Genomic DNA, 13,012 nt, shown 5'->3' on the forward strand with positions numbered 1-13,012 from the left:
AAGTCAGCAGGAAATGATTATCCATAATGTTGACAGTTTGCATGATGAATCTTGGAAGCATTCAAAAGCAGAGGGTGGTCATCAGGGATTGTTCAGATTAGGTTTCTGTGGGATGCCATTGTTTTTAATTTAACTCTGGGTTCCAGGATTTCATTCCCTTTATAACATCTCTGGCAGGGTCACCGTTCAATTTAGTGCAAGTGCAAAATGAAAACTAAACGAAACCAACAAATACATTAGGAGCAAAGGCTGTTCGTTAAGATCTGTAGTCTTTCCGAACTGTGTGGGCCATCCAGTTCACTTTAGTAGTCCAGCTTTCCCTGAGTGCCTCATCAAATTTTTGCTTAAATTGCTTGAGTGCTTCTTCTTCACTCTTCCCTAAGGCAAGAGAGTCCTGAAAATGAAGGGAAAAAATCTGATTTTATATATTCTCTGTAGTGAGGTGCAAATCTCAAAGTCTGCAGGAGGCTGACTTGGCCACACAGCATACCCCATGTCCTTATTCAAATACCATTTATGGGAGAGAGAATGAACACCAAGGTATGGTGATAATATGACCTCTGCCAGAGGGTTTTTGAAGATGAAATGAATTTATGATTACTGCAAGACAACTACTTAGCTGCTTGTCACTACCACTCCTGGGTAAAACTGTCTCACAGGAAATGACTTTGTTCCATTCCCTTTGAACATCTGAATGAAATAGGTAGGTACGGCTGAGCTCTAAGCTCACAAAGTCCAATTTACAAGGAAAAGAGGTTTATACCTTAAGATACTGTATATCCTTGACTGATGTGAGCTCAGGAAGCCCTGCAGTCAACATCAGTGCAAAGAGAGTGATGAAGAGATTCCCATGCCGTCGTAAAATCAGATATGCATCCTCACAACACTGGCGGAACCTTTAGTTGATGCAGCAAATCACAAGAGTATGATGTTAGAACGGAAATAGCAAATTTCATAAAGGAAAATGAGAGATATAGCTAGACTTTCCATAAGAGCTGGAAAATTTCTACTGAACTAAAGGTTCGTTTCTGAGTTTTACCCTTTTGAAAATTGTCCCAGGACTAAAATTTACATAAAATAAATCAAGCTCTCTAAAACCACACATATCTTTTTCAAAAACAAAATTAAATAGAAATTATATGATAAAAGGCAATTTAACACTTAATCTAGGCTTTTTAATTCTATGTGTCACAAAAATTAATTATAAAAAAGTGGTGATTATAATCCATAAGGATTTCTAACCATAATTCTAGATTCTAGATTTGTGGTCTGACTCCAGAGACTTAATTTCTTTAATGTCCCCCAAATCAGTGTCGACGAATTTGCATTGTACCTTCCTGTCATCTTGCCTTCCCTCTCTCTCCTCTTCAAGCTGGTCATTCAAGATGACCACCCAATGCTATCTCCCTAATTTTGCCAAAGAGGAAAATGGATCCAGAGTTATACTCTGCAGAAACCCATGCGGAACTGGAAATGATACTAGCAATCATTTGGTAAGCATATGGATGAGTTGATCACATCATGTAACATATTTCTCATTATCAAAATATCCCTGAAATATAATTATTTTTGTCCCCATTTAAAATGGAGAAGTAAAGACAAGATGACAAGTAATATGCTTGGAAACCTACAAACAGCAAGGAATAGATAAGAGATTACAAAGTCTTTCCCTGAACCCTGACTCTCTTACTGCACTTCACATAGAATGACAGCAAAATGCCAGTCCCTCTCAGCATCTCACTATCAAATGTCTTAACAGTTTCAGAGAATTTTCTAATACAGGTAAAAGGTGGTATACTATTGGAATAAAACAATAATTTATTTCAAATTTCTAGCATTTTTTTTCTCTTCTTTGAACCAGAACAGGATCTGACAGGCAAGTTCCCCCAAAGCCTCCTGTTAGCAGACTGACTATCTCCCCAATCTAAATATACCTCTCAGCTAAATGCTAGTCTAGCTGGTCAGTTGAGAAAACATTAGATGTGTTTACGCTGACACGAGGACAATACTCACCGGCCAAACTTTTCCGTGTTTCCTGTTTTTCCTTGTTGAATCACATGAATGAAATCATAGGTAAGAATAAAAGGCACTCTCTCCCTTTTAATGCCAAATTTAGACTTGAAATTTCCAAGAATATGTCCAAAGTCAATGTGGAAGAGCTGGAAAACAAATGGGATTTAATTTCCCTTTTTTTCTGGTGGGTTCCAAATAAAAATGCAAGGCCTCAGCAGTCCTAGACGCCCACGCACTACATCAAATGGAGTAGTAGCAGAGACACTACACAGCCTCCTGGATCATTTGGGAAAAGAGTGCTCTGACATTCGAAGGTCTTTTATATTCAATAATAACCCTGATATTGAACTGCATATACACAGTGGGAAAGATGAATCTTTAAAAAGAAAAATACATCCAAATAATAAACATGTTTGATTTTAAAAACTCAAACAGTTTTACACACACAAACAAAACAAAGAGAGAGTATATCCTTGCCCCACCAGTTCCCTCACCACCTTAAGCACTACTACTTAGAGGTAACTTCTCCCCACCCATCCACGTGTTTTTCCTGATATATGTCTCCATTTTTCTAAATAGTATGTTTATAATTACTTTTTACTTCCTAATTTTGGATTATTATGGAAGGTAAAGATTTAGTACTCCTGTGTTGATGTCATGCCTCATAATGCAACACATTATATCATAATTTCTGGTTAAATCAATATCCAGTGTTTACTGTTCGAAGTACGTACGCCATTTGGTAATAGTATACTATGATTACACTTCCTTTTCTTGCTCATCTTTTTTCTTGACAAAACTATTTTTTGTCTTAGTGTTCTATGATCTGGTCATTAATTCTTCACAAAATCTTAAAAATCTGAAAATCATTTCACAGCGGTTTTCCACATGGTCAGGTAATCTGTTAGCTCCTATCTGGGCTGGCTGTTCTCTAAGCCCTGCCAGAACCATCACCCCGTGCTCAACCTTCACTCTCCCATTCGCAGTCCCTGTTTCCTGGGTTCCACATCATGTCTCTTTTGGTGTAGACCAGGCTTTCTCACTTTTGGCATTACTGACATTTAGGCCCTAAAATTCTTTGTTGTGAGGTTCTACCTTACATACACTATAAGATGTTTGGCAGCACCCCTAGCCTCTACCCACAGATGCCTGTAGAATACTCCCTCCCGCATCCTGACAACCAGAATTGTCTTCAGGCATTGACGAATGTCCCCCAAGGGCAAAAGCACCCCAGTTGAGACCCTTATTTTCATGGATGCCCTTATTCTGGCATCCTCCTGAAAAAAGATGCAGAAGAGATACAGCTTTTGAAACCTTATGTTTGAAAATGTCTTTGTTCTACATTCATACTGAAAGTCTGGTATAGAATTCTAGGTTAGAAATCATTTTCACTCAAAATCATGAAGGCTAATTCCCACTGTCTTATATAGTTTTCAACGCTGCTATTTTAGAAGTCAAGTCTTTCTGACTCCTGAAGCCTGGTAAGTGGCTTGCTGTATCTCTGGGAAGGTTTTAAGACCATCACTTTATGCCTGATGCACTGAAATGTCACGGTGAATGGCCTTAGTAAGGGTTTTTTCATCTACTGTAAGGGAACTTTTGTGCCCTTTTGACTGGATAGTCACAAACATCAGCTTTGGGAAAGTTTTTGTACTATTTTTGGGTAAGTTCCTTCCCTTCCTCTTGTGTGCTACTTCTTTCTGTAACTTTTATTAGGCTAATAGATGGTGAACCTCCCTGGACTGATCCTCTATCATTTCTGGATCTTCTTTCTTCTACTTATCAGATATCTTGGTCCTTTGGGGGATATTAAAGGGCAATACATTGCCTGGTGCCTAAAAAAACAGAATCTGGGCCAAACTGCCAGGATTTAATCCTGGTATGTCCACTCTCTGTTGTGTCAATCTTCTCACCTGTAAATGGGGATAACACTACCACTCACTCTGTACGGTTATCATAAGGATTGAAGGAGTTAATGTATATAAAGAACTTGAAGAACTGTGCTTTCCACAAGTTAAAGAGTTCAAGAAATGTTAGTTGATCTTTAGTTTATACTTCTATTTTATCTGTTCTTTTCAATTTCTAGGAATTCCATTTTCTAATTTTTAAAAATAGAATCTTACTACTTCATAGATGCAATATATTTTCTGTATTTACTTCTTAAATCATCCTCTGTTTACTGCAGGTACTGTTTTCCCAGAGTTCTTCTTTCCCCCTCCCCCCATTTTGCTTGATTTGGTCTCTTTCATGGTGGAGGCTTTCAACAAATGTCTGATAATCTTTGGCTGACCATTCATATTTAAGAATGAGTCACTAAAAAGATGAATGAAAAATCTATGGACATGGTAGGATTGTTGATCAGTGGGCTTCCTTGCAGAGTATCTGGGGAGAGACCTCAAAAGTCAGCATCTGTAAGCCTTTTCACTGGAACTGATCAGTTTCTCTTGAGAAGAACCATGTAGTCTATTGCGAGAGTGGGAATATACACCTGGTTGCTACTGTTCTTGGAGCAAAGCAAGCAGAAATGGCTGGGAATCATACCATTTATCATTTGCCAACTTTCACTCCATCCCTATTTTTAATATGGCACCTTACACTTAGCTTCCATAGAAGCTGTCTGTCCTTGAGTCAGAAGAATTGGTTTCTTCAGAGAATAAATCCTCTAGCCCTTCTTGGAGTTGGGAAGGAGATATAAGCACCTAATTGCTCCATATATAAACTGCCAATCAATCCTGTTTTCAGCCTCTTCCCCTTTCCCCACCTTCAGCAGCACCTAGTGCCCCTGATTCCAGAGCTTTCCTCAGACTGACACACCCTTCCACAAGTATCCATTTTCTCAGTTATGCCGAGTCACTGCTATTTTTCCATTTTGCTTTTGCTCATCCCCAAATCTGTTGATGTCTTTCACCCACTGTTGGCCTCTTTTCCTATTATCTTTGACTTCTTGGATTTACATATTTCTTATTCCTCAATATATTAGAAGGGCATCAAGAAAGAATGGAGAAAAACCTGTGTTTCAGCTTGATTAACCAGAAGTCGGAGGGAATCCTTTTAAGTGTGAACACAAGGTTCAACTCTCAAAAGCTCAAGCCAGAACTACCCAGATCGCCAAGGTGTAAAACTCTGGGTCCCACCTAGAGCCAGAGTTCACAGAGTGACTCAGAGTCTTTACTCTGGAATGCCCCTAGTGTCAGGGAATTGTAAGGGTGGCTAAACTGAAAAAGTCTCAGATTATTTCATCTGTCTTTGCTTAATATTAAAGAATTTACAAACAAAAGTCACTCTGAAGAATAAGAAAATTTTCACTTCAAAACGAAGAGCTTCTTTATATTATATAACCTGGTCTAGCTCCCTAGCTACCCCCAAATGATATTAGTCATACTCTGTATCGCCTTACTCCCACAGATGATTATATTTGATATTCTAAAAGAAAAAATGCCTCAAGTGGGGTTTGTCTCAACTTTTTCTTTTTTTAACACTTATCTTCTTTAAAGTGAATACATCCTGCACATTATCTGCTCCTTCTGCTCTTAGGCCCATATGTGTCCCAAATACAATTTCTTATATTGAAGGAATAGGTCACTTGTAAATAACCTAAATAATTTTTTAAACATTTAAATAAATGCTTATCACCTAACTTCAAGCAAACAAACCAATATATGAAGCAGATGGCATATGAAACAAGGGGTGGGAAATAAAAGGAAAGACAACGGCATGACTGAGACTCATAAAGAATCTGAGTTTCACAAGAGATTGTGCTGCACATAAGTAACAGCATCACTGAGGCCCTTGGCACTCTGGGAAGTTGCTTACCTGGCCAGTTTTTTTGACCATGATGTTATCACTATGTCTGTCACCAATCCCAAGGACATAAGAAGCTACACAGTAGCCGGCACAGGACAGGGTAAACTCCTCGATAGCTCGGTCCAGGTCATCCCTGAATAAGAGAAAAAAATAGGAGCAAGGAAGGTTTTCAGCCTCCAAATGTGTGGGACGGAGCCAATCCACACTTCTGTTTCCTTTTTAATGTGAGAACAACTGCAACACAGAGCTGCCAAAACCATATAAGGAGAAGATGCTGGATCAGCCAAGAGTGAGGATGATGATCAGAGGAGCAGGGCAGGGAGGAGTAAGCAGGCTTGCTCAAAGACATCAGGTAACTGGACATCAACTATTCAAACTGCTGTGTCCTGGGGCTCGCATTTCCGTAGGGGACAGGGGTTAGGTTCATATGCATAGTAATGATAGGAGACCATCAGCTTGGCTGAATGATGCTGGGCTTTGGAACATTTTTGTAGTTTTGACTAAAGACTAGAATTCCACATTTAAGAGTTAAGTATTACAGTGCCAACCATTAAAGTCACTGACTTATATCAGAAGTAACTAATATAGACCCTTTAGGTACAAGGCCCTAAAATCAAAATTTGAAAATTAATTCTCACATACAAGTTCTTGGATTTTTTTTTTAATTTATTCATTTATTTATTTATTTTTGGCAGCATTCGGTCTTCACTGGTGCATGCAGGCTCTCTCTAGTTGCAGCGAGCAGGGGCTACTCTTCGTTGCGGTGCACGGGTTTCTCATTGCGGTGGCTTCTCTGATTGTGGAGCACGGGCTCTAGAAGCGTGGGCTTCAGTAGTTGCAGCACGCGGGCTTCAGTAGTTGCAGCATGCGAGCTCAGTAGTTGTGGCACACGGGCTTAGTTGCTCCACAGCATGTGGGATCTTCCCAGACCAGGGCTCGAACCCAAGTCCCCTGCATTGGCAAGCAGATTCTTAACCACTGCGCCACCAGGGAAGTCCAAGTTCTTGGATTTTGCCAATGGTAACATTTAAGTCTGACTTCAAAATCTGCAGCCAAAAATACTTGCAGTGTTTTCCCCTCACTGTAAAATTCCTTAATTTCCTATGTATTAGGGCTTTTCCAACACAATAATTGTAAATAACACAATTCCTAGCACTGTATTTTTTAGTTTGGAGAGATCAGCCTACAAACTCATTTACTTCTATTTTAAAAATCTATTGAAAATTTACTTAGGTTCATACATTCACATAATTATGGAAGTTCATGCACTTAGAAAGTTATATGTTATTTGTTAAACACTTAAATTCTTAGATTTTTAAACTACTGCCCAGCTCTGAAATTTGATCTAGATGAAGCAGAATTCAATGTTAATCTTCTGTAAGATTTTAGGAAGGCCTATTTGTCATTTTGATCTAACCTGAAATGAAGCAATAAATAACACTAATATTTCCTCTAGGACACTGATGATTCTAACTGCGAGAACAGTTATTTGTTTGGCAGTTTGTTCAGAAGAATGATAATCAAACAAAATACACTAACCCAGAACACTAACCCAGAATTGTATTCTTTAAGCCAGTTCAGAAGGGCATCTTTGTTGAAGGCTGCTGCTGCAGCCACATTGCTACTGTTCAGCTGAATGTCAGCAATTGTTTCAGAGGTGCTCACAACTTCAATGAGGCCAGAGTGGTCTCCTGTTGCTAAACAGCCATAAGGCAGCATCCTGAAAAGAAAAAAAAGGGGCATAAAGAGTCACATGTGTATGCTATCCATAAAATGAAACACTGACAGAGTATGTTTTTTCTTTGATTTTTGAAAAAGTTTTATTACTACTGATAACCTTGCCATTACTGTATCAGTCATATCGAAAAATATTAGTTCCACTTTCTATTACAGTGTAAATATCTTAGTGAACAGATGGAGTAATTTACGAAACTCCAATGTGCTAGCTAAATGTATAATTTGTTATCTAATTATTTTGGTGAAGTATTCTATTTGTTTGTGTAGGTGGACACAAGCACATCAGATAAAGGAAAAGTCTTTCATTTTTACCCTAAATTTTGGGGAAGGGAACCACCCTTTATGTAGCATCTAGTAGATGCCACACAGCAGGCTAAGCACTCTACACATTACCTTGGTTAACAACAACTCCTTCCTTATAGTTGTTCAAGCCCAAGACCTTGTAATCTTTCACTTTTCCTCTCATGCCTAATATTTACATACCTTGAAAATGTACAGAGTCTAAGTAGTTCTCTGTCTCCACCCTTCCTTAAGCTACCACCCTAGTCCAGGTCATCATCAACCCCTATTCAAAATTCAAGTTTCCTAATTAGTCTACCTGATTCCACAGCATAGTCTGTTCTAAATGCAAGAGCAACATAATCCATTTAAAATATACTCATATTATGTCATTCCCCTGATTGAAATTTCAGCCATGACTTCCCACCTAAGTGAAAGCCAACCCGCTTGCTGTAGCTCACAAGGCCTTCAATCTTGTCCCCCTTCACCTCTCTTAGTATCTTCCACTTGCTCACTTGTTCTTACTATACTGGCTCCATTGCTATTCCCCAAACATATCAGGTACAATATTCCCTCATTCCTTTATCTGTGTTATTTTCTCTACTTGGAACATTCTTCTCCAAGACATCTACATGGTTTACTCCCTTACCATTTTGAAATCTTTGCTGAAATGTCACCGTCTCAGTAAGGGATTCCTGAATCATCCTATTTAAAATAGCAACACAGTGACATACTAACTGCCATCTCTTCCCTCCTTTATTTTCCTCTATAGCCCTCAACACTATCCAACATCCTGTACATTTTATTTATGTATTTGTTTATTGTCTGTCTCTACCATTAGGATGTAAATTCCATCAGCCAGGGATAATTTGCTCACTGTGTATCCTCAGTACCTGAGAATGTGTTTGGGCACAAAGCAGGCACTCAATAAGTATTTCTGAATGAATTAAACAAACAATAACAAAATCCCTATAAATAGGTAAATTCCCAACTTTATAAACGAGACATAAAACTAATTTGCAAAAAAGTCATACATTTAACCAAGTGGAAGATCTAAGACTTAAAACTAGGTCTGAGTGGCTCTAAAACTATCTTTTTAACCTAACACAGTCTACAGAGTCACTGTGTAAGAGGTCTCTCAGGCTGCTTCTTGTGCCAAATAATTTTTGCTAAATCTATAGATAGGATTTTGCTTTGCTTTGCATTTATATGATCCGTAGTGCAAATAAGCATTTTCTCAGATCTCTTTTAGCCATTTTATGTAGAATTTCTTTTGTGAATTAGCTAATCACATACTTGGTCTATTTATTAGAGTTTTAAACATTTTCCTTAGAGATTTATATGAGTTCTTCATATATTAATATTATCCTTTTCTCATTTTGGTTGTCAACATTTTCTTCAGTTTTCTAAAACTGGTATTATCACTAGAGCAAATATAAAATGGAATAAGATACCTCGCAAAGTTCAAATAAAAGTCAGGTGACTACAGAAAATGCAATGGATGGAACTCACGGGTTCTATACATATATGAGTGCAGCTATGTGCCAAGCATTGTGTTAGCTGCTGGTGACACAGAAGTGAGCCAGAAATGCAGTCCCTGCTCTCACTGATCAGACAAACCAGAAATGCACAATGTGCATGTGATCAATGGATAAATGAGAAGTGCCAGTAGAACGTGTCAACAGTCAAGAAAGATCTCTGTGAGGAGGAAGGACATGAGGGACAGAAGAAAGTACAGGGGGAGCAGGTGAGGAGAAGAAAGAGTCAGTGTTGGAAAGACCATGCAGACCTCTATCTGCCACATAAGGACTTCACCAAAGAGAAAAAATGTGTGAGTGTGAGTGTGTGAGTGTGTGTGTGTGTGTTGGGGGAATGAATGAGTGTGGTAGTGTAATAATCAGATAAAAGAGGAGAGTTTCATTTAATAGTTCCTAAATTTCCTTCCAACCAACAATTCAATTTTATGCCTCTTTAAGCACTTCCCTAGTTCTAGCAAAATACGGTTGGAAGCAAAATTGTGAAACTTCATGCTGACAGCCTGATATACCAACAGCCTGCTTTACATATGCATTATTAATTTATTTCTCTTTTTTTAAAGTTTATGCTTCACTAGAAAAGGTAGCTATGGAGCATGAAAGTTTTTACCAATACCCCTATCCTTATCGTGACACAACACATGTGAAGTAAACACTGTCTGGTTAAAGTGCACTTTGGCTCACTCTCCTACATCTTCTCCTACCCCACTTGCAGTCAAACTGGGCAAAAGTCCAACAATTTCCTCTTCAAAAGCAGACAATGATGAAAGCATTTAGTGTCTTGAGGATGGAACGCTCACAATGGGAAGGAAAAAACATCCTTGTCATAGAGACAGTTTGACAGAAGTCAAGCTGGGGACAAACTCTTGGAGCCCTGACCACCTTACGGGGGCACCCTTTGCACTCAACTTCTTATAAAGGCCATGACAACGCTTAGTAATGTTTATCTTCCTTTCTCAGACTCTCTGACCCAAGGAGCAATCTGTTATCTTTCCATTAAAACAAGAATTGTAAAATGAGATAAATTCTACAGCAGTGGGGATGGCAGCCCCATCACCCTACTCTGAATGAGTATGTAGAAAGTTTTCTCTGGCCTTGACCCCAAGTCTCCTAGCCCATTGCTTCAAAAGGAGGCAAGTATAATTCTTTTACCTAAGGCTTGCATTGCTTCCATCTTCTTCCTTCATCCTTCTAACTACTGAAACCAGTGTCATTAGAACTGCGGTGTAGCTCTCTTAAAAGGGAAGTAAACCCCATTAGTGCAACTCAAATATAAAGTCACAGTGAAGACAACTCTCCAAAATTCAATGTCAGCTGTTTTGGGGCGGGTGGGGGAGGGCACGAGATGGGACTGTCAAATCTACCAAATAGCCAGGTAGATTTACATGCAACCTATCAGACTTGACAGAAAAGTCTAATTACCTATTTGTTGACCAAAAGTCAGGGTGTTCTAACATATTGATGGCTTACAAATGTTCTAATTTGGCATGGAAGATACCAAAAGAATATTTTGAGACATCAGAGAAAAATGAAAATGAGAAATACGCACTTTCATTCATGCTAACACGGCACTTTTGCAGGTGCTAAAATATTCTGATCAAAATAGTAATGTGTAGAAGGTATCTGAAGATTTGACATTGAACTTAAAAGAGTGTGTGCTACATGAACAGGTTTAACCTGAACAGCTGGCCAAAAGAAAAACACGTACAACAGGAACACTGGGGCATGTATATTTATAGAAACAGTAAAAAATGTTTGGTGGGAAAAAAAAAGCTATTGGTTTGAAAATGAACTCAAAAGAATTGAAGTCCTGCATATTTTTTTAAACATGGGGTCAGAGTACAAAAAGTCAGCAAAGATCTCACTGAACAGACAAGTTCCTTTTTCTTGTTAGACACACATTGCTTCCCCTGAGACAGATACCAGGTTTATTTCTAGCACTCCCACATGTGGCTGCCTCCCTTTGCCTGAGGTCACAATGAACTTTATTTGATGCTAAATGTGCTTTACGGTTAAATAGAATGGGTAAAACAAAAAACTAAGAGAAAAGAACTTAGTTGAGGCTTTCAGTTAGTCTGGCTGAACTGAGGACAAAGTCTTTAGCTCAGCCTTTCGTAATTAACAAGACATCATATGGCCAGAATCTGCTCTTAGCAAAGGAGACCACTATGTAGCTTATGTGCTGACCTTGGAAAGAACCAACAAGTTAGGAGCCTATGCTTGAAAAGTTTTCCCCATTTTTTACGGACAAATGAAGTAAAATCATTTTCATTGGGGTTTACTTTATAAGAAGGGTCAATAAACTTTTACTGGACTGAACCAGATAGTAAATGTTTTAATTTTAGATGCTATAGACTATAAGGTAACTAACTCAATTTTGCAGTTATAGCATAAAAGCAGCCACAGACAATATGTAAACAAACGGGTTGTGGCTGTGTGCCATTAAAACCAAAAGAAAAAAGAAAACAGGTAGGCCAGAACCCTCTGGGTTTGTGTTCCCCAGGGAGAGTTTCTTAAAATCACCCATTCTCCTCTTATCTACATAGTGTTTCTTATGAGTAAATGATTGACCAAAAATTTTGCTACCTATTCAAAACTACCTATTCTATTTTTACACAGCCATATTAGAAATTACTGCTAATTTAAAAGCAAAGCTCTTTGTCATTTATGGTACTCAAAGGTCCTTTATATATGAACCATAATCTCACTTCTGTATTCCAATACTTCTGTATTCGGTATTCCTACAAGTCCCATTCAAGGAACGAAACCCACAGCAAATTGTTCTTTCTACCTCAATAGCACTAGAAAAGCGTATGCTGGAAAAAAAATCTAAACACTAAAAACCTCTTAAAAAAAAAAGTCGATGGACAATTACATATTTGGGGCACCAGAATACTTTGATAAATAAATAGTTACTAGATAGGTCTTACCACAATTTTTCTCACTTACACTACCAAAATAACAGAACTGAAATCAAGTTTAGTGTCTGACAGACCCCAATTTGAATCTAGCTCCACCACTTATTATTTTTGTAACCTTTGACAAACTGTTTAAAGTCCCTTAAGTTTAAATTTCTCATCTGCTAAAAAGGAATAACACAACTTCATAAAGTTGTAAATTACATGTCATTACACATGTGAAGAACCTAATACAAAACCTGTTTCAGTCAATAAATGTCAACTGTTTTAAGTTTTTAAATAAATTAAAATGAAATCAAGAAATACTTATAATCTTGCAGGGATAAAGTCAATCACAAGTTTAACTGTTTCTAGCAACCTTGTGGACAAAGTTGCTGTAGATACTAAAACACATTAAAAAATAACAGATAAAGTAAAAAAGTTTTTTAAAAGTTATGATTAATAAAGAAAAAAGGAGACTTCTATATCTCAGAAATATAGATTATTCATAGTAGTGGCTCAGGAAGTTACTGACTTGGTTAACATTTTAATGCCCATGAGAAAAGAGACATGGTCTTGAGTCCATGAGAGGCAGGATCTGGACAGGGCAGGAGCTGGGGCTCTAAAAGGGCTGTCAAATGTATGAAGGGAACTAGAAAAGGTCTGCTCATTGATGAGACAATATACCATGAAAGTCTGCCATCTAACCTGGGCCCTGGGTGGGCAATAAAAATGGGGGGGGGGGGG

At 38.2% G+C, this 13,012-nt stretch overlaps 1 protein-coding gene across 1 annotated transcript in view; it reads right to left on the reverse strand.

The window, feature by feature from the left end:
• Positions 1-256: 256 nt before the first annotated feature.
• PIK3CB (phosphatidylinositol-4,5-bisphosphate 3-kinase catalytic subunit beta) overlaps positions 257-13,012 on the reverse strand; it is a 111,218-nt gene continuing 98,462 nt past the window's right edge. The window contains exons 19-23 of the mRNA XM_007464363.1: positions 7,370-7,537; positions 5,827-5,950; positions 2,014-2,159; positions 764-896; positions 257-394 (exon numbers count right to left, since the gene is read on the reverse strand). Of these exons, the coding sequence (XP_007464425.1) occupies positions 257-394; positions 764-896; positions 2,014-2,159; positions 5,827-5,950; positions 7,370-7,537 (709 nt within the window). The remainder of the gene's footprint in view (positions 395-763; positions 897-2,013; positions 2,160-5,826; positions 5,951-7,369; positions 7,538-13,012) is intronic.

This window comes from Lipotes vexillifer, unplaced genomic scaffold, assembly GCF_000442215.2.
Source record: "Lipotes vexillifer unplaced genomic scaffold, Lipotes_vexillifer_v1.1 scaffold957, whole genome shotgun sequence".
In the NCBI taxonomy this organism is placed as follows: Eukaryota; Metazoa; Chordata; class Mammalia; order Artiodactyla; family Lipotidae; genus Lipotes; species Lipotes vexillifer.